Here is a 27,150-nt window from a genome sequence, read left to right on the forward strand (position 1 = left end):
ATGCTTATCTTGCAATTTTATTTAAAAATCAATTTAAGGTAAAATTTGTAGTAGTATATAAATTCCTAATTAAATAATACTAAGCAAACCACTTTAGTAACTCAACTCCAAGCTTTTTTTATGTCTTTTGTCTTTGGTTTTCCCCCCATTTCCATTGAACAATAGAGCTTTGTCCAAAGTCTGATTCACTAATCAAAGCGTTAATCTGTTTTACGACCACAAAATATCATCGCGGTCGATTGCAGTAGCAGCGTCGCCCACGACAACGCCATTGCAAGTTCCAAAACAAATCCAAAAAGCTTTGCCAAAGCACCTTATTTACCCAAGTGCAGCATATTTATTTATTTGCCCAAATGCAACGCCGCGTCACGTGGATTTCCCAAAAAGCAAAATCCCTGAAAACCCATTCACAAGTTTTGGCCATTTCAAAACCTGCCAAAAGTCGCCACCAAATGCGAGAAATAAAATAATACAAAAAACAAAAACCCAAACCAGGCAAGCTGAGCTCATAATGCCAGTCGTGGATTACTGACCGGCTGAACTGGATGACAACTCTCTTGGATAAACATAATAATTTTCTATTGAAATATTGTTAAAGCTTATGATAAACCTAGTTAAGACATCGCGGAGTTGCAAGGTATGAAAAAGAGATTCCTATTGCATCAATTACTCAATGATTGAGACTCGTGTTGCATTCGTGTTTCCGCAATTGCTCTTTGTTTTCCCCCAGAATAGCCAAGAGTGTGTGTGATAGTGTGTAAGCTCTGATTTCAGCACATATCAATTGTGTTTCCCCCACACCGGAAAAGTGAAAAGCGCAGAGTGAAGAGCGAACACTGCTTTTGTGTTTTAGTTGCTAAGTTCGTGTCTAGCCGCGGGTGTCCCATAAATCCATGGACATATTTAATTTACACTGAAATAAACGGAAGTGTTTAGCGCTAAATGAAACATAATATTAAAATAAAAAGAAAATATTTGCGATGATTTGATTTGTTCTTTAGAATTACTCAATTTTGAACACATCAACCCCCCCCAAAAGATGCTCTAAAATCCCCAAGACATCGTCATACTTTAATCATAGACAATACAGCTCTAAAAGTACTGATAAGTGCGCTGATAAGCCACATAGAAGTTGATAAGGTCTGCTATATTCATTGGAACTGAATGGCACTGATAAGGCTATGGGTCAAACACGAATTCTACAAACCAAAACAACACCAAGAGCCAGTCGGCTCGCGTCTCTCACCCAGATAACTCGATGTGATTCCCGGGGTTTTTTTTTGCTAATTAAAAGCTTGCTCAACGCCACATATACAATATCAATCTGTACTATATTATGTACTCGAGTAAGCAGAAATAAATTTGACCGCCTTGCACACACTTAAAATTGGATGTAAACAAAGTGAAGCTGTGCTTGAAACAGTGAGCAACAGGTGCGAATAAATCAAGCAGAAGGGATATATTCAGTTAAGGGACTCTGTTTATTTTAAGGCCTCATATTCAAATTTATGCTGTGGAAAATCTGAATATCACTTGCAGGTAATAAATGCAGAAGACCCACTGTCTACACAGTCTGGTCGAGATAGCTCTCAAGTGGTTCGGGCCACAAGATTCTGCCATAAATTACAGAAGGTGTTGGGGCCAACAATGCACAGTTCAGGCCCAGCAGTAGCCAGCAGCAGCATCACAGCATCGAGTGCAGAAGTTTTCTATTTTCTATTTTTATTTTCGTTTTTGTAGGACAACTTTCATAGTTCGTTCGGTCTGCACATTGGTTTTGGTCGCGCCACATAAATGGGCAATGGGAATTTGGCATTTTTGCAACGGTGCAATTTACTTGCACCAGCATACAGAAGGGCCGTCTGTGCTTGTGTACAAAAAACGTCGAGTGTGGAAATCGGTATATATGTATATATAGGCCCTGCAATATTACCCTAGGCCTAGCCCTGGAGTGAGTGCTTCTCCGTGGATTCAAAACCATGGCCCTTGTAAAATGAAGCCCGCCTTTTATTCACTCATAGCAAACGCCGCTGAAATAAATACAAATTTCTGCATACTTGAACGTACAGCATAGCTTTAGTTGGGTTTTGTTCACCTTTTTTTATTTATGAAGTCTTCTAGAACTGAATTGGAAATAAGGAAAGCTGATAGAGGGATAAAATTCAGCAATCTGTCGGGTTTAAATTAGAATATTATAACTAAGGTGCTCTAGATATCACAAGGAGTTCTTAAAACATTTGAAAGGGTGTTTAAAACGATTTATATTAAGTCTGGACTCCTTTATATTAGGGTTGAAAATACCATTGATTTATAAACTTATGAAATTAATTTATTTATACCAAATTTAACCTTTATTTTAAACCAATTCTCTATCTGTCTTTCTTTCCAGGACCCACAATTACCTATTACTTACGTACGACAAGTTAACCCGGACTGAAACCCCGACTTAACGATGATTCAGATACTGACACATCGACCCAACTATAGTCCCCTTGTGGTGTTTATGCTCCTGCTCATTGACCATCGACTGATCATTGTGGGTTCAAGTTTTCAAGTGCTGCAAAGTCCATTCGACAAATACTCAAACTATGAACCGATGCAGGGAAAAGTTGAGGATCTGAAGCTGCCAGAGGATCGGGAAGTGGTCGTTCGATTGCCGTCAAACTCACTGCTTAAATATACGTCCTACAAGGATGTGTCTATACTACACTTTAATGTGCTACAGGACACAAGGACTGCCTACTTCACCTTCAAAGCGTATGAGGATCCCAAAAGTGCCTTTCGTTAGTATAAAACAAATTTTATATGATTTATATAATTTATTTATTATATTTTTGTAGAACGCAAGTGCAAGCCCAAGGATGTTACGCTGCATCTGAAGGCCAGCAGTTACCCAGTAATAAGTCCGGAAAATATAACATTTCCGAAGAACTTTTTTAGTTCAGATCAGAGGTAAGTGTAGAGTTAAAAACTGCTTATAGAAAAAGTTATTTAAATTGATTTTCTTCCAGATTCAAGGTGTATGACCTGCAGTTCTTATCCGATGAGCAACAGCAAAACATTACCATTGAGGCCCCTCACATAGGCAACTGGTTTGCAGTGGCCTTTGTGAGTTGGTCAGATCCTAATAATGATCGAATTGAACAACAAGGTAATGTAGCCAACAAATTAGATAGTTTTTGAACATATTGATATAGGAAATATAAAAATATTCATAAGTTACAATTCTAATTTATTTCGAATTCATTTCAGTCGACTTCAGATAACATACATCATAATTCTCAAAGTTCAGGCAGCTTATACTGAAAATAATTTATTTCTATTTGTTTTTTTAATGTTTGTTTATAAGAAATTCCCCAGAACTTGAAAATAGATTAATATTTTTCTTAGAAAACATTTAAGTACCTAATAAATATTTTTTAAACCCCAGATCTTTATTTCACATACATAAACACAGATTAAAAGACTTATTTGCTCTTGAATATTTATGGAACATATTTTTATTCACAGGACTCGCCGCCTCGTGCGATACGTTGCTGTTTGCCGAAATGTCCGTTAGCCGTTTCCGTCCTATAATCTTAAATAGCGACCAGGAGCATCAGGCCAATCTAACGAGCCATGTCCTGCCCGTGAATAAAACCAAAAAAGTGGATAGAAATATAAAAGGAACCGCCGGCGACAACACCTCCAGGCCGCTACGTTCACTGCCGCCCAAGCAGCAGAAGCTAAAACAACCGGAATTGAATAATTTTACTGATAACACGGATCCGAGTAGAGCTGCTCTCATCCAGAATTCCACGGAAAACCACAATGGCACCATAACACACACCGCAAACAATGAGATCATCTATCGATTCTATGTTCCCGACGATATAGGTGATGCAGCGGCGCGGATTGCTTTCAATCAAATCTGCGATGAGTGTCCGGAGGTGGGCTTCCATGTCCGGGCGAATGGATATCCACTGGGTGGCACAGATCAGGGCCATGGACACGGGACCTTAATTCGAGCAAACCAAACCGACGAGATCTCCATACCCTTCGGCGTCCAACCCAACACCTGGCACTATGCAGCTCTGGGCTTTGCCACCAACGAAAGCGTGGCCAATTTCAGTGTAGCCTACACCCTGCAAATTGACTACATCGCCTCGAAGATAGTGTCCAGGAAACCCAGAGAATTCGTTGATGGCTCTTCTAACAGTAGCACTAGTTCCAACAGTAGTTCCAGGTTCAATTCTGTTCCTCATGCCTGGGCACCCACTCCCTTCCGCGGCATGAACTTCTACTCGCTGTTGCGGCAAACCTACCGCGAGTTCTTTATGTTCGACTATGATCTCCGGCCAGATGTCAATGGCACTGTGCCGGCCACATTTAATCTCACTGCCCAGACTCATTCAGGCTTTGCCTTCGACGTAGGCGAGGTCTACGACATCGGCGGCACACTCACCTTTGCCCTTTCCATGCAAGAGGAGCACCGCGCCAGCCTCAAGATGGCACCGCCAACTCAGCCCCCGGATCTGGGTGGCATCCTAGCTGAACGGCTAATCGGAGATCCCAAGGAGGCAGTGGTCCCAGTGGGTAAGACCCTCGCGGCCACTGGCAACCAGAGCATGCAGATTGTGGTGTGCATGCAGCTGGGCGAGCCCGGGGAGCCCACTTGGCCGGACAAGTGCCTCTACGGGCAGAGATTAAAGCAGGCCTCCATCATTGTCAACCACACCGAGAGCATGGGCGTCATCCACGTCCCCTTTCCCGAGAGCGGACGATGGTGAGTTTGTCTACTTATAAATATTTATATTTATAGAAATTTTCCCATTAAAAGGTACGTGACCATGGGCCTGTTCTGTCACGGAGCCGAAACCGCTCGAGTGACCATCATGGAGAGTGTCAAGGAGTTCATACGGAAGCACCAGGACATGCTGGAGGACATGCGGCCGCCTTGCGACTGCGCTGCAGGTATTCCCCGCTTCTCGGCCTGCCTCAAGGACTTGGACTGCCTGGCGGCCATGAACGAAACCGAGACGCTAAAGGTAAAGGAGTGCATGATGGACTCTAAATGCACCACTGAATCTAGCCAGATGACAAGGCTATTCGAGGAGCACCACAAGGCGGCGATGGAGCAGCATGTGGGCACAGACAATTGCAACACCTCGGTGGTGTTTACAGTGTCCTCCAGTCCTTGCGTGGCTGGAAGATGTGGCCGCTTTGGACGCTGCTACCACTACATGTCCGGCGGATTCGTCTTCTCCACGTGCGTCTGCTCGAAGGGCTACCGGGGCTGGGACTGCACTGAGGATACACAGGTGCCCACCAGCATGTCCATCCTGCTGGCCACTCTGCTGCTCACGCTGAGCAACCTGCTCTTTTTCCCCAGCATCTATATGGCGGTCAAGCGACGCTACTACACCGAGGGCGTCATCTACTTCTTTGCCATGTTCTTCTCGATCTTCTACCACGCCTGCGACGCTGGCGAAGATGAGTACAGCTTTTGTCTGGTGAAGATCGGGGTCCTGCAATTCTGCGACTTTTACTGTGGTCTGCTGAGCATCTGGGTGACCCTGGTGGCTATGGCCCATGTCCGCTCAGACTTTGTCTCGCTGCTGCACATGTTTGGGGCAATTCTCCTGGCCTTTGGCACCGAGCTGAATAAACAGAGTTTGTGGGTGTTCCTGGCGCCGGCGCTGACGGGTATCTGCCTGATCTCCACCAGCTGGGGTCTGCGCTGTGCCAAGTCCCGGAAGCTGTTCCCCTCGCGTCGTTACCTATCCGTGTGGCTGCCTTTTGGGTTAACCCTGGTGGTGGCCGGCCTAGTCTGCTATGCGTTCCTGCAGACAAAGCAGAACTACCACATCGTGCACTCCATCTGGCACATGGTCATGGCTTTGAGCATCCTGTGCCTGCTGCCCTCGAGGAAGACTTTCCTGCCGAAGTGCTAGCACGCGGAGAACAGTTCCCAGACCAGGGAGCTCCTGCTGGCCGATCAGGAGTTCCACATGTGAGAGGAGAAGGACCCTTGGCTTTTGCAAACCCATTACAGGATCTAGACTAGCCCTAGCCCCGTAGAGATAAAGCCTATTCTAGTTTGTACAGTACGTAATAAATACTCGTAGATAAAGTAGGACATGAGATCAATGGAGCACTGAAAGTTCACTACAACACTATGAAGGATGCACGAAGGACTATTTGGATACAGATACTTGATCGTTACTATGTTTGTTTACCCATCCTCAGCCACATGAAGCTATCAATATGATTTATGATCTATGGAGTAAACTATTTCAACAGCCTTACTAAATTTAATGAAACGCACGCATGGAAATGTGTATCGCATAACCGAAGATGTACATAGGTAGTACCTATTAGGTACTTGTTGTTAGATAAATCGCAGACCATAAGACTAGTTAATAAATAGAACGTAATATAACAATACCATCTGCACTAATTTAAACAGAATCAATGTATTGATATTCCCATTGAGGTGATTGAAGTGACAGCTCAAGACTTCAATTTATTTTTCGTTGTGGAAAAAGGTTTAGAATAAATTCATGAATTTATACTTTACCAATAAAAAACATAAATGTTTCGATTGTCTTACTGTTTAAAAAGAGAGTTTGTTTTGTTGTTTATCAAGAGGGGATTTGAGGAACATTTAAGGGAAATACATTAAACTTTGAGATACGAAAGCGTTTATAACTTCAAGAACCTTCTGTTCTACGCTCTTTCTCGTTTAAAGAGGTTTTTATATTATTTTTGTTAGTTTATATTAATTTGTCTATATTACATATATTATATATATCTTCCTTATCGAACACTCCCTGATCCATAGCGGATTTCTCTCTCAAACTGCTCCGCTTTAAGGGTGCCATCGATGCTCTCGCAATTCTTGTTAAACACACTATAGGCGCTCATCTCTTTGCGATTCCTGGGACCCGTCCTGGTATTGAAATATATTCCAAACAGAGCGGAAAACATAAGAAAGACCAGTCCGAACTTCAGCTCAATGGCTATCACATAGAGGGTAACCCAGAATAGGAAGTAAACACCCCAGAGGGTGTACTTTAGGGTATTGTTTTCCTTGTGATGGTGCTCTGTGGATCTGGACAAGCTTTCCTCTGGAATCAGTTCATTTTCGCTGGAGAAAGCAGACTCATCAGGAGACTCTTCAGCTGGATCGTGGGCCTTGGTTGTGGGTGGATCCTAAAACACACAAATATTAGTAATAATACCTGGCATATGTCTTGTTTTTTACTCACCTGTTGTACCTCAATGGTGGTATCTTTGTTGGCCCCCGTGCCCAACATCCAGAAGCGGCGCAGTTTGGTTTTGAAATTGTCAACGGTCTCCTTCCTTCGCTTCTTAAGGCGATATTGTCGCAGCTGCTCTTGAAAGTCAGCCATAAATTTCTACTAAAACAATTTCTGGACAATAAATAAATAAACTAAACTAGACGTGTCAACAGCATATCGATAAAGCTAGTGCTCGTTCAGCTGTTAGGTATCGATATGTAGTACAGGGAACACACTTTTCAGTGAACAAATCAGAGGGGATGAAATTAATTTATATCTTAAATTCACTTTAACAATTAAAATGTTATTTATATTATTTATTTTGAGCAAATAATTAATATTAAAAATCGGTTGTAAATATATATTTCGAATTAACAAATTAAAGTTTTTTAAATTTGACATAGAAAATTTACAAAATTTTAGTTAATATTTATTTAAAAATTATAAAATATATTTAATTATTTAAAAATAATTGTACATACTTTCACAAATATTTATTGAATTTCTACAATAAATTGCATATTAGAACATTTCTTTCTCTGAGCGTTCACTGTATTTAAAAGGCGATATTGTCAGCTATCGATATTTTTGGAATGTATGCAAGGTATTCTTTCTTTTGTTTTATTATGTTATAATAATAAGAAAAACGTTTTAGCTACAACAATATTTTCTGTTAACTTTATAATATTCATTTATTTATTTTTTAAATGAAAATAATAGTGTACACGTTTTAATAGTAAATAATATTAATGATATAATATAATATATTATAAATAAATGTGGAATATTTGATTTCTAGGTGCAGTGATTTTAAAATCTAGATAATTAAAATTTTTATCTGAAAACAGTACACTTTAAGTTTTATTTAATTACTTATTTATACCTAATTTTTTATTTTTACAGTTTAAAATAAAAAAGCATACAAAATTCAAAAAATGCCGATGAAAATGGTGCTGGAAACTGAAGTCCTTTTGCCAAAGAAATTGATTTTTTTGTAAAAATATATTAAAGATGTTTAATAATGTTAATTTTTTTTAAGTTTTCACAAGCTTGTTTATATAAAATAGCCCTCTAAGTATAACCTACATCACAATATAAAATTTAAGCAAAAATAAAACCATCAAAATAATTTTAAAAATTCCAAATGAACTTCTTGGTGTTTTTATTTAACCAATATATAATGTAAATAAAATTCAAACTAATTTAACAATTCTTCATCTCAAAAATGACTCAACTTGTTGCTTACATGTAGCAAGTTCTATGTAAATGTCAATAGGGTCGCTTGAAGGTGCTGTCTCTTCGTACGTCAACTTCCTCGCAAACGAACAGATATGTCGACATGTGGCCCCCGGATTTATATCCGTAAGCCCCAAGTGGCATTCCGTTTTCACACTCTTAATTACCATAAACATTAGAGGGTAAACAATTAAACATAATAATTTTTGTGAAAGAATTGCTGCTACCGTTAGTAAGCCGCCCACGCTTAATTGCATTCATCAACAATTACTGCCCTGAGGGAGTATCACTGTTTAACACAAAAAGTGTTTACTTTGGGATGTGCGAACAATTTTCTAAAATTACTTTTATAATTTGTATGACCAATAAATTTATTTCAAAATGTCTGATAACATTTTTGTATGCTTCTATGATAGTTATCTGCTGGCCCCCTAAGAGAAGATAGTCAAAGAGGCAAGGCCAAATAAGAATAATTACCTTGATCTCTTGCTACTATTCCTATTTAATTTAAAATATTAAGGAACTATTTAATGTTTATATTTTTTAAGTAATTATTAAGTAAGATAAAATGTGTTAAATAGTGTCATTACACGCAAATTTATGACAGCGCCTGGTCGCATACCTGGCTGACGACGAGACCACCACAACCTTTGCATTATTTGCTCTAATGAATTGAAAAAACGGAATAAACGAGACAGGCGCGATGGGTGAGAGGGGTAGGCTCTTCGCTTTTTAAGATTCTCAGTCGCAGCAAATGAGTGATACACTTTGATAAATAAACAGAATATCATCTAGACCCTCAATTATCTTTATTGTTCCATCTGATAACCCAACCTCTAGGGGCGTCCTCTGGCATCCGAATCAAATGCTGTCACAGCCACTGCTTTTATACCCACTACAACTCGGGTTCCTCTTCAGTTTTAGTTTGTCGCAGGTTCGGGAATGCCGGAAAAATTGAAAGTCTAAAACTAAAATCTTAAAAGAGATCAAAATGAGTGCGGAATTAGGCCAACCAGACGATGTTGAGAGATCGACATCAAAGGCAAAAAGTTGTGAAAATAGTGACCAAAATGCTGGCCATGAATACGAGGAAGTGCTGCAATTAATTGGTAGTTTAAAGGCCTACATTAATTATCCTTAATAATTAACAAGTGTATATTTTATAAATCAAATTAAGGATTCGGTCGAGTTCAGTGGATTGTCCTTTTGGCTGCCGGACTACTTCTCATGATGGTCATCAATGAGACCATGGGCATGTCCTATATCACCATCGTGTCCCAGTGCGATTTCGCAATGAATTCAATGGATAAAGCCATCATGAGTGCTGCTAGTTTTATAGGTGAGTTAGCAGTTTCATCATCATTAGTCTTTATCTTTCACGTTTCACGTTTTCATGCTTATAAATTTCACGCGTGCTTTTTTGCAGGAATATTCTGTTCATCTTATTTTTGGGGCTACCTGAGTGATACTGTTGGCCGAAGGCCGGTATTAATATACACCACAATTGCCGGAAATGTATTATCATTATGCTCTACCGTTATTCCCAATTACTGGCTGTATGTCTTTCTACGTTTTGGTGTGGGATTTTTGTAAGTAAAGCCACGTGACTTAAGATTTAATTAAACAAAAAGATTTTAATTAGGTTTGCAAAGGAAATAAAGTGTTATCAGTGTAAACTACTTTATTATTATATATAGTAAGCAATTTAGTCGGTTGAGAATTTAATCATAACCAACCAGAACCGCTTATAACCAATATACAAACTTTCAACTTTAATTAATTAATTTTTGTAATAATTATTTTCAATTTAAAATAGCATTGCTGGAGCTTCTTCAACTACTTATGCTTATCTTGGCGAATTTTTTACACCAAAACATCGGCCCATTGCCATTAATTATGCCAGTTTATTTGTGGGAATTTCCACTGTTTATGTGCCTGGTAATTATTTACTTAGATTTTAGTATCCGTAAACATTTGCAATATACTTAATCCTTAATTACAGCCACTGCCTGGCTGATATTGTCCATGAATTGGAACGTGAACATTACGGACGACTTCTCTTTTCGTCCTTGGCGTTTACTGACTATTTGCTATATGCTTCCGGGCATTATTGGTACCATAATGCTTTGGACTCTTCCCGAGAGCCCCAAGATCCTGATGTCCTTGCACAAGACTGAAGAGGCCTTTGCAGCTGTCGACTGGATTGCAGTTACAAATTCCGGCAAACATTTGCATGAATTCAAAGTGCAAAAATTGAAAACAGAATCATCTGCTGAGGGGGAGAATATATTACTCGTTTCAAAGTCTGCGTAAGTTTTAATTACCAATTCATTTTATGTGATTAATAATAAAATATTTTCTTTTAGCCTTGCCACTATTAAGAAAATGTGGAAGGAAACTTTGCCGCTGCTGAAGAGACCGCATCTGGTTAACTTTGTTATTAGCTGCACGATTATGTGTGGTTTGTTTTTTAGGCAAGTATTTAAACAAGAAATTTTTGATTTGATACATTTTTTTTATTAATGTAATATATTTTGAACAGCTCTTCGGGCATGGGTCTTTGGTATCCGGAAATACAAAACCGATTGGGTATGAATCAAGCCGAAGATTCAATGACCGTTTGTGAAGTTATAGACGCATCAATAGATCAAATGGAAGCGAATGCATCTAATAAGGTAAGTCAAATTAGCCAAAGTTCAACCAGTACAATTATAAATTAGTATTAGTGTACAAAATATGAATAATCCCTTAAGTGGCCCTTTGACCTTTCTTATTACTTTGGTTTTACTTATTACAATCTTTAGTAGTTCTTATTTTTCATGGTTAGACAGTATTATTATTTATTTCAACTACTATAGGTATTGATTTCTTTTTTATTCTCAGACCTGTGTTGATACGATAAACACCAAGAGCTACGTAGACACAATTACCTACGGATCGGCGCTAATTGTTGGCTATATTCTGATGGGTCTAGTTCTCAAAGCCATCGGTCGCAAGGCCTCCATTTCCATTGGCCTGGCTTTGGCTGGCGCTTGTGCAGTCATTTTGATATTCATCAAGGACGAAGTGGCTATTGTTGTCTGCTTTTGCCTGTACTTGGTCCTGCCAGGACTCTGCGTTTCAATAGTGAGTGGTGCTGTCGTGGATCTCGTTCCCACTCACCTGCGCGGAAAGGCGGTGTGCATTTGCCTGATGCTGGGAAGGACAGGAAGCGTTTTTGGCAGCAATATTATAGGAGTCCTCTTAGACTCGTATTGCTCAGTGACATTTGGGGTATTTTCTGGATTCGTTTTGGGTGAGTAAGATGGGATTTGGGTCAGGAAGAATCTATTATTAATTATTTGTATTTTTCTTGATTATAGTTTGCGCTGGCCTGACGTTGCTGTTACCAATTTAAGATTATTTCTAAGTAGTTAATTAATTTAGTTTAATTTACATATGTGCCTTTTAAATAAATATATATATAATTATATATAATGTTTGGATACTAGCAATGAAGCTTACTTTGGGAAGCCGATCTTTGTATACTCTTGCAGTTCGCAATTAAAAGCTTTTGTGTTTTAGTTTTTATTAGATTAGATTTTATATTATTACCCAAACTTTAATTAACTTTAAGCGGCTTCAGCTTAAGTACTTCTGGTTAATTAAGCCACAGGCAAGTGGGGCAGATTGCTGACACTCCCTCAATAAAACCAGATTTTACAATGAAACTTAAAACTCGAACCAAATACAACGTTCGTCGTTATTTTGTAAATTCTAGTTCAGTTTACGTTCAGGTTTTGTTCTCATCTGGGAAAATACTTCCATTTTTCCAAGCCTATTCCCCAAATTTTTGCATAAATTGCTATTAGTTTCCCTAATTGCTTAAATCAAGATGCTAAGACTGAGTAAACAACCCTCAAAGTACATCAAAAACAAACACAGCATAGTCCGATTCTCTCTCAACCAGTTTTGCATATAAAATCGAATTCATTGATGTGCTTAAGATCTCTCGCAAATTGCTTAAATTGAAACAAAATCCCGAGTGACTTAAGCTCAAAACTGGTTTTGCGGTTCACATGTCGCTCAATGTTCTACACTGGGTTATTAGAATACAATGCAAAGGCTTAAAAGCAGGTGCTGCACCAGTGTACTGGCCAGTTTACTGTATATCCGAGGAATGTCAAGATGCACGGCTCACGGGAGAGCAACACCCTCAGTAGAAATGTGTGGGACTACGACATGGTATTGGAGAAAATAGGTAGTATATAAAAATAATTCAAGTCTAGAGGGGTAGTAAAAGGAGTATCCTTTTCCCTTAGGTTATGGCAAAACCCAGTGGATCTTATTGCTGGTCAGTGGTCTTCTGACAATCACATCTGTGGCTGCCCAGCAGGCGATGAGCATCATTGTGATTGCCTCGCACTGTGAATTCCACACAACACAGGCCGAAAAGGGCGTCATGATGGCGGCTAGTGTTACAGGTGAGGTCTCACGTGGAGAACAATGGCAATATACATTTCCATGTTTCATGTCACAGGCATCTTCCTATCGACCTACATATGGGGTTATATCAGCGATGATATAGGTCGACGCAAGGTTCTGCTCTACGGCAATTTCGCCAGCAACGCCCTGCAGTTTGTTCTCATGTTTGTCACTAGCGTTTCGCTGTTTAACATTATTAACCTCCTGGTTGGAATCAGGTGAGGAGGTGGAGGAGAGAATATGGTAAAGTTAAATTAATGATTTAATTGTGCAATTCTTTTTTTAATTCTCACAGTGTGGGTGGAGTATCGGCAGCACTTTATGCATATCTAAGTGAATTCAACATACCCCGACATCGAGCTGTGGCAATTAATTATTCTACTATGTTTGTTAGCGTTACAGCGATATATGTTCCAGGTAACAATGAGTAATATCATATACTTAATTAATTATCTAACTTTTAAATCTTTCAGCGACGGCCTGGCTAGTACTTTCATCTGATTGGGCCCTAACTTTGGGAGATTTTGTGTTTAGACCATGGCGTTTAATGTTGCTAGTCAGTCTATTGCCCGGCTTAATCGGTGGCCTGGTGTTATTATATTACCCTGAAAGCCCAAAGCTGTTGCTGTCCCAAGATAAGACACAAGAAGCCAAAGAAGCCGTCGCTTGGATCAGTAAATTCAACCGGGGAAAGTCCATTGAGCAGGTTCTGGATTGTGACGAATTCACATTGAAATCAGAGGATCCAGCTGGCGAAAACTTGTTATCGGACAGTCAGGGTTGTGGTATTGTATCCAAAATTGTTCGAGCAACTATTCCGCTATTCCACAAGCCACACGGATTCAATGTTATCCTTTGCAATCTGGCACTGTTTGGGATGTTCTTCAGGTATGAACAAAACTAAGATGAAAGCTGGAATTTGTAATATATATATTAAAAATTTCCAGCTCGAATGGCATGCAGCTTTGGTTTCCCGAAATTGTCAACCGATCTTCTGGTGCCGAAAATAACTCTTCTACAGTGTGCGAAATATTAAGCGTGCCCGTGGAAACCCCCCAAAATGTCACAGAAACCCTGGTGAGTTATTTAATTTTGCTGCTAAAATATTATAACATTTTATTTGTATTTTAGGACTGCACCGATCCCATTTCAAGCAAAACCTATATAGACAACTTGGTTGTGGGCTTTGCCTTCTTGATTGGCTTTTCCATTCAGGGCACCCTACTGAATCCCTTGGGCCGAAAGAATGTCCTTTTAACTGCTCTGGCAGTGGCTGCATTGAGTGGAATTCTTCTACACCTTATGGAAAATCCCACAGGAGTTCTTATACTGTTTTGCCTTTACATACTGCTGCCAGGACTCTCTATATCCATTATGATAGGAGCCATTGTAGATCTTGTGCCCACAAATTTAAGGTATTTATTACATTTTAACATATTTAGATGTTTCATTAGACTGTTAATTAATAAATAATATTTTAACCAGATCTAAGGCAGTTAGCTTCTGCATGTCTATGGGTCGACTTGGAATTATTGCTGCCACAAACCTCATGGGAGTTATGTTGCAACCGTATTGCAATACAACATTCGCCATATTCACGTGTACACTTATTGGTAAGTAACTTAATAATTTTAATTTTTATATATTTTATTTATATTTTATTTGTTTAATTTCAGTGTGCATTGTAATTGTTCATTACCTTCCGATTAAAAACTCTGCTTAAGTTGCACTTTAAACTCTTTCTCATTCTATATTACTGCATCTTTAATGTTCAAATAAATTTTAAAGTTGTTGATTACATTATTTAAATGATTATATGGGTAGCTTTAAAATAAACTTTTTACGGGGGAATCCTTAATGCTGATTTGTTTTCGTTAATATGTATTCCTTACAGGAGTAAGGACAAGTAAGCAAAGTTTAATCAAATTTTAATTTTCATGAATTGCGTGTTTCTATCCAAATTTTTATTTCCACGTATAAACTTTATAAACCAGAAGAACAAAACCTTATTATGCTCAGATCTCAAAACTAGTTTAAACTCTCCATTATTAAAATTAAAATCAAAAGCCTAAAACTGGTGTTTCACTATCCCAGTGATCAGTTGTCTGTCTATCGGAGAAGTCACAAGATGCCCGGCTCCCTGGAGAATCGTCCCAAAGTCTGGGACTATGAAACTGTTTTAGAAAAAATAGGTAATTTATACAAATCTCTTACATGAACCAGGTGTTAACAAGTGTACTTGCCACCAGGTTATGGTAAAACCCAGTGGATTCTATTGCTGGTCAGTGGACTCTTGACAATAACAACAGTGGCCGCCCAACAGGCGATGGGCATCATAGTGATCGCCTCGCAATGTGACTTCCACACCACGCAGGCTGAAAAAGGTGTAATGATGGCCACAAGAACGGCAGGTGAGTCTTGCTCTAAGTCTCATCGAAGAATAATGATTTATATTGAAGGTTTTGTGACACAGGTTTAGTCCTATCGACCATTGTATGGGGATACATAAGCGATGATGTAGGGCGACGCAAGGTTTTGATCTACGGCACTTTTGCCAGCAATGCCCTGCAGTTTAGTCTCATGTTCGTCTCAGATCTTTGGCTGTTTAACATAATTAATTTTTTCGCTGGAATTAGGTGAGTAAATTTATGTGGCTTTATGCTTTTTGAAAATGTTTAAACTGATAATATAATACAGATAGTTTATAAAGACCGGCTTAAAAAAGCTAATTTATGCAAATTCTTTATTTACCTCTCCCGCAAACACAGCGTGGGTAGCGTTCCAGCAGCACTTTATCCATATTTGGGTGAATTCAATATACCCCGTCATCGAGCTGTGACGATTAATTATTCGACGATGTTCGTCACTGTTTCTGCGATAATTGTGCCAGGTAATAAGTTATTTAATTACTTAACTATAGCTTCTTAACTCATCTATTTCATTTCAGCGGCTGCTTGGCTTATACTTTCATATGATTGGGCCATAACCCTAGGCGATTTTGTCTTCCGACCATGGCGTTTAATGTTGCTAATCAATCTTCTGCCTGGTTTAATCGGGGGCTTAGTGCTATTATATTACCCCGAAAGCCCCAAGTTTTTACTGTCTCAAGATAAGACCCAAGAGGCAATAGAAGTCGTCACTTGGATAAGTAAATTCAACAAGGGAAAGTCCATTCAGCAGGTCATGGAATATGAAGAATTCACCCTAAAATCAGAGGATCCAGATGGCGAAAGATTGTTAGCCAACAGTCAGGGTATTGTAACCAAAATTGTTCAAGCAAATATGCCACTTTTTCACAAGCCTCACAGATTAAATTTTATCCTTTGCAATCTGGCAGTATTTGGATTGTTTTTTGCGTAAGCAAACATCTTGAAAACTCTAAAGATTGACTTGTAAATGAAAATATTTCTTTTCAGCTCTTGTGGCGTGCAAGTTTGGCTTCCAGACATTGTTAACAAATTATCTGGTGACGTGAACAACTCATCAACAGTGTGCAAAATATTAAGCCTTCCCCTTGGAGCCCCGCAAAATGTTACACAAGAGGTTAAAAGTTGTTTAATTTTCCAACAATAACTTAATAAATAATTCTTTCTATTTTAGGACTGCACAGTTCACATCTCAAGCAAAACCTATATAGACAATTTGATTGTGGGCTTTGCCTTCTTGTTAGCATTTTCCATTCAGGGCTTTCTATTGAATCCTTTGGGTCGAAAGAATGTCCTATTCGCTGCTCTTGCAGGAGCCGTTTTGAGCGGCATTTTTCTGCATTTTATAGGAAATCCCACAGGGGTTCTCGTCGTGTTTTGCCTCTACATATTGCTGCCAGGACTCTGTATTTCTATTATGATAGGAGCCATCGTTGATCTGGTGCCCACACATTTAAGGTACATCTAATTTTATTTTTTTCTTAAGTTCCTGTTAATTAATAGTATAATTTTATAATCAGATCTAAGGCAGTTAGCTTTTGCATGTCTATGGGTAGACTGGGAGTCATTGCATCCACAAACCTGATAGGAGTTATGCTGACACCCTATTGCAATACAACATTCGCCATATTTACTTCGACGCTTATTGGTAAGTAATTTAAAACTAACAGAGAATTAATTTTAATGTTTATTTTGTATAATTTCAGTCTGCATTGTAATCGTTCGCTATCTTCCTATTAAAAACTCTGCTTAAGTAGAGATCTATGTAAAAACAAGGACCAGAACTCTAAACGAAAGGTGATCAAAACGGAAAGCTCTCTCTTACCAGTTAAAGGAGAGTTCAACACTCTTCTGCACACCTTTTTTAATAATTTTATAAATTCAATTTTATATTATTTTTATTGTTTCTTTTTTTAATTTTAATGACAGCTTCATGATTGTCTAGAATCTATTCCTCCTCCTCTTCCTCCTCTCCATCATCCTCCTCTGGCTCCTCGTAGCTGTCGCCACCGGCAGGGGCATCCTCAACGTTGGAGCTCAGCTCGATGGCGGGTTCCTGTTCGTCGATAGGCGTCACAGGCTCCTCAACCAGAGGCTCGGTGGCATCGACATCATTCTCACCCTTCTGGATGGCCTGCAGCTCCTGGGCCGCAAGTTCGTTCTCTTGGCGGGCGATTTCGGCCAGCTCGGCGGCCTGGCGGGCCAGCTCAGCGTCATCCTCCTTCTCGATCTCCGCCAGACGTGCCAACTCCTGCTCGCGCTGGCGCTGCTCCTCCTCCAGGCGGGCTTCCTCGGCGGCGCGAGCCTCCTCGGCAGCCTTGGCAGCGGCAGCTTCCTCGGCTAAGCGTGCCTCCTCAGCAAGGCGAGCCTCTTCGGCAGCAGCTTCCTCGGCAATACGGGCTTCTTCGGCAGCTTTAAGGGCGGCAGCTTCCTCGGCAGCCTTAAGAGCGGCTGCTTCCTCGGCAGCTTTAAGAGCAGCAGCCTCCTCGGCGAGACGAGCTTCTTCGGCAGCTTTAAGGGCGGCAGCTTCCTCGGCGGCGCGAGCCTCTTCGGCAGCTTTAGCAGCGGCAGCTTCATCGGCAGCCTTCTGGGCGGCAGCTTCATCAGCAGCCTTCTGGGCAGCATCTGCTGCCGCCTTTTGGGCAGCAACTTCCGCTTGACGAGCCTCTTCGGCCGCAGCTTCTTCGGCAGCCTTCTTGGCCTTGGCAGCAGCCTTAGCCTCGGCCTCAGCAGCCAGGCGTTCGCGCTCCTCCTTCAGAGCCCTGAAAAAAATATATAAATTTAGTTAACCTTTCTAGATTGCAGGAAAGAGAATTTCTTACCTCTCCTCCCGACGCTTGGCCTCATCAGCCTTCTGGGCGCGCTTCTTCTCCTGATCCACCTCGTCCAGGGCCTCCTCGTTCACCGTCAGAAGACGCTCCTGTCGGAGGCGCTGCTTCTCCTTGTTCTCCAAGTCGACGGGATCCTCCAAGGGCCTAGGGGCAGAAAACTTTCTAGTTGGACGGTTAGGATCCAACTCGGCATCTGAAATTGAAAGCTTGTCATAAAGGGCCCAACCACAGCTTGGATGTATCTTAGCTTTTCTCCTCATTCTATTTATTATTGATCCTTAACTTTGCTTTTCAGTTTATCCTTCTTACATATAGTAATACTTACTCTTCGGAAGGGCGATGGGCGGTGGTTTTCTTATAGACGAGGCAAGGTAAAATTGCAGATACAGTAGAGACGCCAATGGTTTAGAGTTTTGTGTGGCATTAATGGGAGTTTTTCGGTAGTTTTGGGCATGAAGATTTCGAAACCAAAATGTGGTTAATGGGTTAAGCATACATACATATATACATCTCAAAATTCAAAAACTAGAGTACATAAATCAAGCTGAGGTCTCGAGGTTTTTTTGTGGATGGTGAATTTAATGTAATTTAAATTCATTTAAAAATACAGCAGCAAAAAAATGTTATATACATGAAATATTCTCTGGCGTTTCTTTTATTTAATTTATAACCCAAAAAAGAAAGGTCCCTTGTGAACCTGAAACACCCTTAAAATAAAAACCCATTAAAAAGAAGTTTCGTTTTGGATCAGTATTTACAAATTAATATATTGATAGATATATGTAAGTAAATGTCCCTAAAAATGTGTTTACATATGCATGAACATAACATAATTGGTTAACCAAATTGGCGCCGACATCTAAATATATCTTAAATGCCAAAATATTATGCACATGAAGTATTTATATATATATTTGTTTAAATCAATGAACGTGAAAGGAAAACATTTAATAGTCAGCTACTATATATCGGCACCTAAGTTACAACAAATTGAAAGAGAATGAAGAAGTATCTACATTTTGGTAAGTCACATGAAAAAGGGTTAGTATCACAAGTGATGCGCTGAATTTCTTCATTATTATCATTATTATTATATTTTATTCGATCTTTTTAGCTGTTCTGATCTGATCTGATCTGATCTGACTTTGTGTAGGTATTAGTCTGAGTAGTGAAAGCGCCAGAGTGTGTCGATATCAAGTGTTCATCTTGTAGATATCGGCTAAGTGTCTACCACACGCAAAAGAAAGTCTTTTAGATTGGTTTATTTAAGAAAGAGAAGTGTATGTCCATACAAAAATCAGGCATGTTATCATTTAGGCCTCAACTTCAACAGCTTCAACTGGAAAGAATCAATCAATCATAAAACGTATAACGTTAGTGAAATACAATGAACTGAACAATTCAGGATGCAGCAACCAAATATGTAAGTTAGTTACAAATGAATAAAGTCAACTAATATGGCACCGGCTTATACGATTATATGTATTAATATTCGGGGAAATTCTGGGCTTCCAAGTTGGAAGAATATAATTTGGACAAGTCGAAAATAATTATATACCGAAAAATCTCAAAACGAATATCATACCATGTTTTTTTTAATTAAAGCCTTGGGTGCTTTCTGTTCTTTTTATAACATATTATAGAGTTTGTCATGTATGTGAAGATTTTGAGTATAAATCGGAGAAGTCAAAAATTATTAAAATGGTATGGATATATGGATGAACAGTGTGGCCTTAACTCTGGTCCATGTATGTTTAATAAATATAATTCGTTGAATTAATGTTTTATTTTATTTATGAAAATATATATCCTGGTTTTTAAATTACCAACAAAAAATAATTAACGCGCAAATCCTTGTCCTTATTTGCATCTCTCAATGAATGGTACTCGTTTTGGCGGCAACATCAATTACATATATGCTTGAGTGATATATATACAGGTGTCATATTCAAGCGTCGAAAACAGAAAAGAACAGTACTTACCTTCCTTCTCAGGAACATGGGATTTCTTATCACTCTTCCAAGTCGGATGTCTAAGGTACCAGGACAAGAGGTTAATATCAGTTCGAACTTTGTCCGAATCGTACATGGGACTCCTAATATTATAGGCCTTGTCACCGCAAATCCTTACTGATGCAAGATGACTTTTACCTTGTTGTTATTTGATTATTTAAAAAATACGGAATTTAATAGCTATTTCACTGTACAGTATAAGGTAAGGGTGTGTCTAACCACAGTTTTTTTTCAACTGAATACATAGTGCCATAATCGCGGACTATGTCGGAGGGGATAACTCACCAACATATTTTATAGCTGGCCGGGGATAGTGCGAGATATTGTGAACTTCCTTGGCAATATGACGCACAGGATTTGTGACACGGGCCACATAGGCGTCCAGGGCAAGTTGCGAAGTCGGTTCATAGGTATAACTATAAGTAATATATGTATTTTGTAAAATGAATTATATATAAAACTATGTATAGCTGTAAGAAATTCATTTTCTTTTTTTAATTCTAAACATCTATTAAGAGGCAGACGGTATGCTTCACTTTTAATTGTGCCCACATGTCGTATGAGTGATAATTGCCTGTAAATATCACTCATCCGCCATGTGTGACAAGCCAAATAGCATTCTTCGCCTCGTAATAATAAATATATTTATGGTAAGATATAAAATTGTCTACATTTAACCTTGACAGACTACTATACACAAAATCAAGGGTAATATGATAAAACAAGTAAAAGGTCATACACCATTAACTCCCTCTGATATCTACTCACCCGGTGACTGGGAAGGGTGTGCAGCTGCGAGCACGGCGCACAACGGGAGTATGCAAGTCACGAATCAGAGATTGCGCGCGGTTGCGAATCCGGCTTGTTTCCTCAGAGAAGGTCTGCAAATGGGGACTCTGAGTTAGAAGGATCCGCAATCATGTCAAAGGTGGCGTAGGGAACTCTACTTCAGCTACGACTACGGAAGCTTGCTCTAGCTCAGATATAGCTTTTCTCAGGCAGACCAACTTACGGTGAAGGGTTCGGTATTGAGGTAATTGGTAAGGGCCCGAGCACCGTATCCTGGCGGCAGCCTCTTCAGGTAGGAGGGCACCTGGCGAACCGGGGAGGTCGTGATCCTCAACGGCGAGGAGGTGATCCTCAGCGGGGATAGCGAACGGGCGGGGGCGTACACCCGAGTGACCGTGGTCGGGCTGTAGTAGTAGGACGGCGTGTAAGTGGTGTACGAGGTCGGGATGTAGGTCGAAGTGTAGGTCGATGGCAAGTAGGTGGGGCTGTAGTAGGTCGATGGCGAAGTGTACGAGTAGGTGGTGCGCTCCGGCGATGAAATCACTCGGGTCGTCGTGCGGACAACGCGAACTGGCGACGGTGAGTGGATAACCCGGGACACCACACGGGCGGGCGAGGTAACCACACGGATGGGCGAGGTCACCACACGGGTGCTGCCGGTGACCACGCGCCTGGGCACCGAGTAGCTCGAGTAGATGGGGTAACTCGACTTGTATACCTATATATTTGTCAAGGGTTTCAAAAAATTAACACAACATCGAATGATAAGGATTTAATGAAGACGAGAAATCTCTTTATCGTTATAGCAATGAGGAAGCCAGTAATGAAAGTAAAAAAGTTTAACAATTAACAGAAACAGAAACAGAATTATTTAGATGATGATTCACTCAGAAGGTGAGTTTTTTGTGATGATATATGATGAAAACGTTTTAATTTAATCTAGACTATTCCAAGTATTTACGCGATAAAAACCAATATAAATCTAGATAAATTTATGCCAGTTAACATGACTGATAAGAATAAAAACACTAATATTTTGGTATCTTAAAGACTTAGTTTTGCCCTTTTAAATTGAAAAGTCAACCCTTAAATATTTTGTAACCAAAAATTAAGATATTCATGTATTTTAAATCCATAAATTTGGTTTTAACCTCTTTGAGGTTTAGTTTTTGGGGATCATCTTGGACTTTATAGTTAACAAAGTAAGACTATGGGCTTAACTACTAACCGAGTCGACTTCCAGTGACGATGATGTGATGGATGTGATGGAACAGTGTGATTATAGTCAATGGAAAAGAACAAGTTGTGAGACCATAGATATAGATACGGATGACAGGCGTTGTAGGCGAACGCAATGAAATGCAAATACTTACACGAGTTACTTTCGAGACCGTTGGGTACTGAAAGTAATACAAAATAAAGCAATTGTTGTTTTAATCCCAAATAATATGACAACTCTCTCATATTCCTTGACAAAACGGCTTGAATGGATTGTCCATATTGTTTGCTTCCCTATGTTTATGTTTGAGTGTGTGTGTCTTCCACATGAATATCGTATGAATATCGTATCTCCTGATCGCGACTCAAGTAAAGTAACGCTAGGTTTATTTGAGATAAGACCGTGTTTATTTTATTGTATCACAAATATGTTTTAACATGACTGCTTGAAGGCTGGCAAATACATAGAAAAGGTGACTCTAGTCTATATGCGGATCAATGTGTGGTCATTAGTGGTGATTAGTCCAAGTCAAAACATTTACATCATCTGAATTCGAGCATCGTATACATATATAGGCACTCAAGGTTAGCGGTGGTTAAGTGGATTATTCGAAGGATATAATAGATTTATATATATATATATTCGAAACAATGACGTGTTAGTGGGCACCGAAAACATTCAAAGCACCGGAGCACTGGAGAACATCAGCAGCATCCTAATCCTAAACGTGGTAGGAGAAGTGACGGTACTTGGTGCCGCCCGGCAGGTTGCCGGAGGTGGTCGACGAGTAGCTGTAGCCGCCGGGTCCGGCGCCAGTGGTGCTGGTCCGCTCGGTGCTATAGTTGTACGAGCCGCCGGGGCCGCTGCGCGAGGTTTTCTCAACGGTCGAGGTGTATGTGGAACGCTCCGGGCGGTACGAGTGCGGGTTGCTCGAGTCGTAGCTGCTCTTCTCCACAGACGACTTCGAGGTGTACGAGTAGTCCGAGGAAGCGCGGCTGCGGTGCGAGCCAGGTCTGTCCGTGCACAGGTCTAAGCGTGGAGTCTATAAATTCCGATTTGATATTGATATATTGAAAATGTTTGGCATTGGCATTGGCATTTTGGGGGGCATTGGCAACACAAGCATCAATCATTTTTAAAGGTACGTTAAAGCTTCTTCTTCGCGGACTTCTATATAAAAAAAAATATATAAAAAAGAACGCAAGGCGACTCTCGAAACAGGGAAATTGAAACATGTTCGAATGTTTAACTTTAGAGTTTATCCAGGCACACACAATGCTATGATTCTATGATTCTATGGAGTTGTGAAACGTTAGATACATTTTAAATAACTACACATAGGAAAAACCATTGTTAGTTTGATTAAAAACCATTTCTGTTAATTTCTACTTGAATTTATCGAGTATTATAAACCCAACTCGGCTGCTTTTTTCTCTGCGTAGTCTAAAAACGTATTTAAACGGGTTAAAGTGGGTTAACACACAGGGTTTTATGGCTAAAACTAAACGTAGTCCTATCAATGTTTTTGTGTAATTTTTCATTTTTTTTTTTTTATTTGTTTGTCGGTTTTAATTATGTTTTGTGTTCTTAGCTGCAATTTAGGTTCGTTCGATTGAGTTCGGTATTAAGGCATAACTAATTGTAACATGGAGATTGAAAGTAGATTCTGATCCTAGTAGCTGTACTTGGTGACCATCGCGCCCGATTTCTCATTGCGGTAGGTCTCCCTCCGCACCGGCAGGCTCTCGGACACAGCCCGGTGCAGCCGTGGTAGCTGCGAGTCCAGGCTATCCCGGAAGGTACGGGCCGCAGTGTTGCCACCCGCCTCCACGGTGTCGATGTGCTGGCGCACCATGCCCAGGATGCGTGTGCGGTTCTTGTCCCGCGTGGACACATAGGGCTCGATGGGCTCATAGGCCAGCCGGTAGTTGGGCTTGATGGCCGCCCGGTTGATCGGATCGAGGATTGAGTGCTTGCGACGCTCAGCATCGGGACGCCGGACACCGAAGGCGGTCACCGGGTCTGAGATGAGCGACGGACGCGGCACGAACGGAACTTTCTCCCAGTCAATTGGTGTTCTCTGGTTCGTTCTCTGCAAAGCCCAAAATTCCACAAATTTCGATTTAATTTCTGGGACAGGGTTAAACGCGGTTAAGGAGGAGATCTTGGCCAGATCTGGCGGCGGTGCGGCGGGATTCAACGTGATGTAGCGGTGGCGGTGGGGCTCATATATATACACTCTTGGGTTCGGGCTGGGGGCTGAGGCGGGCATTTATATATACAGCTTCGCATTGGTTGAGATTTATAGTTATCCTTGTGCTGGTTGGGTCAAGCGATATCCAATATATACAGAGAAACCTTACATTATGACACAAGTTGCTTATTTACATATGTAAGTGAAAAGGAGGGTGGACCCTTTATAAATGACAAATACAACTTAATAATTTGATGATTGTGATTTTAATTAAAGAAATATAATTTTAATCTGTTATATAATTAAAATATCTTTAAAATACTTTGGAAGTTGTATATTCAAGTTTAAAAGAGAAGAAGAGAAGAGATGAAAGTACAATCAGAGGCATATTTTACTGCATATAACTCATACGCAGTGTTGTCTCTGCTCAAAAATTGAATTACATTGATTTCTGTTGCTTTATTAATTTTGTAAAATATGTATACAGTTTTATATTCAAGTTTAAAACAGTTTTAAGAGAAGAAAATATAATCAAAGCCATATTTTACACAATATCACTCATACGCAATGTTGTCTTTGCTCTAGAAATGGAATTACATTGATTTCTTTTGCTTTATTAATTTAAAAAAATTTTAATTTTTACTTATACAACCCTCAGAGGTCCACCCCAGGTCTACATACACATACTAATGTAAATATGCATATTGATACGACGTAGTGTGGTTGTAAGTATTATGTGCAATGGGAGCATTATGGATACACTCGCAGCATTTAGTTTCGAACACAAACAGCAAACATTTATTTATGTACAATAATACAAAGGCAAGTTAATATATATAAATAAGCACTTTATCCTGTACACTAATCCCTGAAAAAAACAAGCAACATTCTAAGACTTCAATGACATCATGGCATGATCCCCTTTCGTCATTAACAGAAAAAAGCTATTTTGTGTAGACATAAAGTGTCCACAGACAATGGCGATTATTAGGCACTTGATGTACATATTTATTCTCGCCTTGGATTATCATCACACTCATTAATACCGACTGAAAAATCGGTCTTTTGTTTTTTCAGCATTTATCTTCTAGTTGTTATATTTTTTTGAAAAACGCCTGAGTTTTTGCTGGCGTTATTTTATTGCTGCTGGTTCCCTCCCATAGCTTCCCCATAGAATCTTCGGTTTATTTGAATATATTATGGAAATCGGAAAGATATTTTTAGGACTAGCGAAGAGCGAAATGCGCGCGCATCTAGTATTACACATATACAAATCGGCGGAACCAGAACCACTACTACGGACTGTTCGAGAGCGATGCGCCTGTATGGGTTTCATTGGGAATTCGCATGTGTTTGGAATTCCACTCCTCTATATATGCTATATGCTAAACATTTTTGGGCACCAGCGAACGGGCCGGACGAACCTCAGCTTTTTGTAAATAATAATAAATTAAGATAGAGAAATGTTTCGGCCTCTGCTGAATTCTGAAATTCTGAAAATGTATTCGCGCGATAGATATATATTTCTGGGGAGATGAGTAAACACGAATATCCGAAAAGAGATATGAAGATCATCATCGTGGGACTGCCATAAATTTTAGGAAAAATTATAATTCCCACGACCTCCCGAGAATTGCAATGCCTTCTTTTTCACACTCGCATATTTTGTCATATTTAGAAACATATATATACATATTTATTTAATTGGGGTCTGCCTTGAAGAGTATTACGGTTAAGCTGCACATATATCACATTTATAATACAGTAGACCATTATGAGAGCGATTAAATTGTTAGAAATAAGTTTATGTTTATGATTAACTACACACAAATGTTTCACACAGAGAACCCCGCAGAATATATTTTATGTTCATGTCCTTGGTGGCCCGTTTATATATACACAGTCGCCAGATCCTCAGATAATTCTCTAGAGTGTAATAATTCTAAGTTATATACTTCAAGTTGGATACGATATTCATAGTTTGGTAGACACTTTGCATTCAAACGTGTTTCAATTTCTTCAATATTCATCTGTTTGCTTGCCAAATATGAAACCATTGAGTACAGCAAGTGGGACACAAGCGCTTAAAACTGAATTCATTTTTATTTAAATTTATTTTTAATAATTTTTTACTACATATTCGATTAGCTAACTGCCTTTAAATTTGTCAAATTTATCCGCAGCGTTTCCGTACAGTTTTCCACTCAGTAAAAACAATTTTGAATTTCCATATTGTACGCACAGATATATTTCACAGATTTAAAAAGGATTTATCAAGGAAAACCACACTACCGTATGTCAAGTTATTAAGTTTATTGGCGATGGAAGGGCTTACCGTAACGGCGTAAGAAGTCGTCACCGGCCTCGAGGAGTACGTTCTGCGAGTTGTAAATCCACTTTCGTAAACCATTTTTGCGATTTTTTAAGCGATGCCTTTTTGTGGAATTAGAATTTGAATTTGAATTGTTCGTTGGATTTGGTTCGGCTTTGTCGTCGTTGCGTGTTGTTCACTTGACGCCCGTTCGAGTTGATCTGCCCGAGAATCGTCCGGAGCACTTGCTTATAATTTTTTGATTTTCAAAATTTTCACACAGCCTTCACTCACTCTCTCTCACTCTCTCTTGACGGCACCTCTTTTTCTGACCATCTCCCAAATAAACTTATTTTTGGAATTAAGAAACATTGACATCTCTCGG

The 27,150-nt window shown here is 39.6% G+C and overlaps 6 protein-coding genes across 11 annotated transcripts; 4 read left to right on the forward strand and 2 right to left on the reverse strand.

Annotated features, from left to right (window-relative positions):
- Nucleotides 1–496: 496 nt before the first annotated feature.
- LOC108073519 (uncharacterized) lies at nt 497–6,604 on the forward strand. Of its 2 annotated transcripts, none has more exons than XM_017165195.3 (6): nt 497–637; nt 2,390–2,783; nt 2,841–2,952; nt 3,012–3,151; nt 3,511–4,765; nt 4,820–6,604. In XM_017165195.3, exons 2-6 carry the CDS (start codon nt 2,453–2,455, stop codon nt 5,931–5,933), a joined length of 2,952 nt encoding a protein of 983 aa, XP_017020684.1. In that variant the 5' UTR covers nt 497–637; nt 2,390–2,452; the 3' UTR covers nt 5,934–6,604. The 2 variants fall into 2 exon arrangements, with proteins under 2 accessions (XP_017020684.1, XP_017020683.1); XM_017165194.3 differs by lacking the exon at nt 497–637 and adding an exon at nt 1,251–1,433.
- A 112-nt stretch (nt 6,605–6,716) lies between these two features.
- Saysd1 (SAYSVFN motif domain containing 1) lies at nt 6,717–7,473 on the reverse strand. Its single transcript, XM_017165200.3, has 2 exons — nt 7,251–7,473; nt 6,717–7,194 (listed from the first exon to the last, which is right to left on the reverse strand). The coding sequence occupies exons 1-2, from the start codon at nt 7,392–7,394 to the stop codon at nt 6,799–6,801; spliced, it is 540 nt and encodes a 179-aa protein (XP_017020689.1). The 5' UTR covers nt 7,395–7,473; the 3' UTR covers nt 6,717–6,798.
- Nucleotides 7,474–9,429: 1,956 nt separating this feature from the next.
- On the forward strand, nt 9,430–11,989 carry LOC108073342 (synaptic vesicle glycoprotein 2C). The gene is made up of 9 exons (XM_017164906.3): nt 9,430–9,628; nt 9,697–9,858; nt 9,946–10,108; nt 10,336–10,457; nt 10,522–10,828; nt 10,886–10,993; nt 11,062–11,194; nt 11,403–11,814; nt 11,882–11,989. The coding sequence occupies exons 1-9, from the start codon at nt 9,511–9,513 to the stop codon at nt 11,914–11,916; spliced, it is 1,560 nt and encodes a 519-aa protein (XP_017020395.1). The 5' UTR covers nt 9,430–9,510; the 3' UTR covers nt 11,917–11,989.
- Nucleotides 11,990–12,679: 690 nt separating this feature from the next.
- Nucleotides 12,680–14,783, forward strand: LOC108073351 (synaptic vesicle glycoprotein 2C). The gene is made up of 9 exons (XM_017164915.3): nt 12,680–12,759; nt 12,821–12,982; nt 13,039–13,201; nt 13,279–13,400; nt 13,457–13,871; nt 13,931–14,060; nt 14,115–14,398; nt 14,469–14,596; nt 14,660–14,783. The coding sequence occupies exons 1-9, from the start codon at nt 12,687–12,689 to the stop codon at nt 14,704–14,706; spliced, it is 1,524 nt and encodes a 507-aa protein (XP_017020404.1). The 5' UTR covers nt 12,680–12,686; the 3' UTR covers nt 14,707–14,783.
- A 328-nt stretch (nt 14,784–15,111) lies between these two features.
- On the forward strand, nt 15,112–17,162 carry LOC108073370 (synaptic vesicle glycoprotein 2C-like). Its single transcript, XM_017164934.1, has 9 exons — nt 15,112–15,175; nt 15,233–15,394; nt 15,457–15,619; nt 15,752–15,873; nt 15,931–16,339; nt 16,400–16,526; nt 16,584–16,867; nt 16,930–17,057; nt 17,116–17,162. The coding sequence occupies exons 1-9, from the start codon at nt 15,112–15,114 to the stop codon at nt 17,160–17,162; spliced, it is 1,506 nt and encodes a 501-aa protein (XP_017020423.1).
- Nucleotides 17,163–17,289: 127 nt separating this feature from the next.
- Nucleotides 17,290–27,003, reverse strand: LOC108073505 (protein anoxia up-regulated). Of its 5 annotated transcripts, XR_011445130.1 has the most exons (8): nt 26,790–27,001; nt 22,415–22,441; nt 21,265–21,759; nt 21,021–21,133; nt 20,538–20,668; nt 20,223–20,390; nt 20,067–20,159; nt 19,487–19,579 (listed from the first exon to the last, which is right to left on the reverse strand). XR_011445130.1 is itself a non-coding variant. In XM_017165174.3 (7 exons), the coding sequence occupies exons 1-7, from the start codon at nt 26,862–26,864 to the stop codon at nt 17,358–17,360; spliced, it is 1,857 nt and encodes a 618-aa protein (XP_017020663.1). In that variant the 5' UTR covers nt 26,865–27,003; the 3' UTR covers nt 17,290–17,357. The 5 variants fall into 5 exon arrangements, 4 of the variants coding, with proteins under 4 accessions (XP_017020663.1, XP_017020664.1, XP_017020667.1 ...); XM_017165174.3 differs by lacking the exons at nt 19,487–19,579; nt 20,067–20,159; nt 20,223–20,390 and adding exons at nt 17,290–18,171; nt 18,232–18,433 and having other exon boundaries at nt 26,790–27,003; XM_017165175.3 differs by lacking the exon at nt 20,067–20,159.
- Between the last annotated feature and the right edge of the window lie 147 nt (nt 27,004–27,150).

The sequence above is a fragment of the Drosophila kikkawai genome, chromosome 3R (assembly GCF_030179895.1).
Source record: "Drosophila kikkawai strain 14028-0561.14 chromosome 3R, DkikHiC1v2, whole genome shotgun sequence".
In the NCBI taxonomy this organism is placed as follows: domain Eukaryota; kingdom Metazoa; phylum Arthropoda; class Insecta; order Diptera; family Drosophilidae; genus Drosophila; species Drosophila kikkawai.

Coding starts and splice junctions, on each gene's coding strand:
- LOC108073519 (XM_017165195.3), top strand. CDS start 2,453: ATGATTCAGATACTGACACATCGACCCAACTATAGTCCCCTTGTGGTG. Junction 2,784..2,840: donor GGATCCCAAAAGTGCCTTTC/GTTAGTATAAAA, acceptor ATATTTTTGTAG/AACGCAAGTGCAAGCCCAAG. Junction 3,152..3,510: donor TGATCGAATTGAACAACAAG/GTAATGTAGCCA, acceptor TTTTATTCACAG/GACTCGCCGCCTCGTGCGAT.
- Saysd1 (XM_017165200.3), bottom strand. CDS start 7,394: ATGGCTGACTTTCAAGAGCAGCTGCGACAATATCGCCTTAAGAAGCGA. Junction 7,195..7,250: donor CCACCATTGAGGTACAACAG/GTGAGTAAAAAA, acceptor TGTGTGTTTTAG/GATCCACCCACAACCAAGGC.
- LOC108073342 (XM_017164906.3), top strand. CDS start 9,511: ATGAGTGCGGAATTAGGCCAACCAGACGATGTTGAGAGATCGACATCA. Junction 10,109..10,335: donor CGTTTTGGTGTGGGATTTTT/GTAAGTAAAGCC, acceptor AATTTAAAATAG/CATTGCTGGAGCTTCTTCAA. Junction 11,195..11,402: donor AAGCGAATGCATCTAATAAG/GTAAGTCAAATT, acceptor TTTTATTCTCAG/ACCTGTGTTGATACGATAAA.
- LOC108073351 (XM_017164915.3), top strand. CDS start 12,687: ATGCACGGCTCACGGGAGAGCAACACCCTCAGTAGAAATGTGTGGGAC. Junction 13,401..13,456: donor TACAGCGATATATGTTCCAG/GTAACAATGAGT, acceptor TAAATCTTTCAG/CGACGGCCTGGCTAGTACTT. Junction 14,061..14,114: donor AAAATGTCACAGAAACCCTG/GTGAGTTATTTA, acceptor TTTGTATTTTAG/GACTGCACCGATCCCATTTC.
- LOC108073370 (XM_017164934.1), top strand. CDS start 15,112: ATGCCCGGCTCCCTGGAGAATCGTCCCAAAGTCTGGGACTATGAAACT. Junction 16,527..16,583: donor CGCAAAATGTTACACAAGAG/GTTAAAAGTTGT, acceptor TTTCTATTTTAG/GACTGCACAGTTCACATCTC. Junction 16,868..16,929: donor CTGGTGCCCACACATTTAAG/GTACATCTAATT, acceptor TTTTATAATCAG/ATCTAAGGCAGTTAGCTTTT.
- LOC108073505 (XM_017165174.3), bottom strand. CDS start 26,864: ATGGTTTACGAAAGTGGATTTACAACTCGCAGAACGTACTCCTCGAGG. Junction 21,134..21,264: donor TCAATACCGAACCCTTCACC/GTAAGTTGGTCT, acceptor CCCCATTTGCAG/ACCTTCTCTGAGGAAACAAG. Junction 20,669..21,020: donor ACACCCTTCCCAGTCACCGG/GTGAGTAGATAT, acceptor TATTACTTATAG/TTATACCTATGAACCGACTT.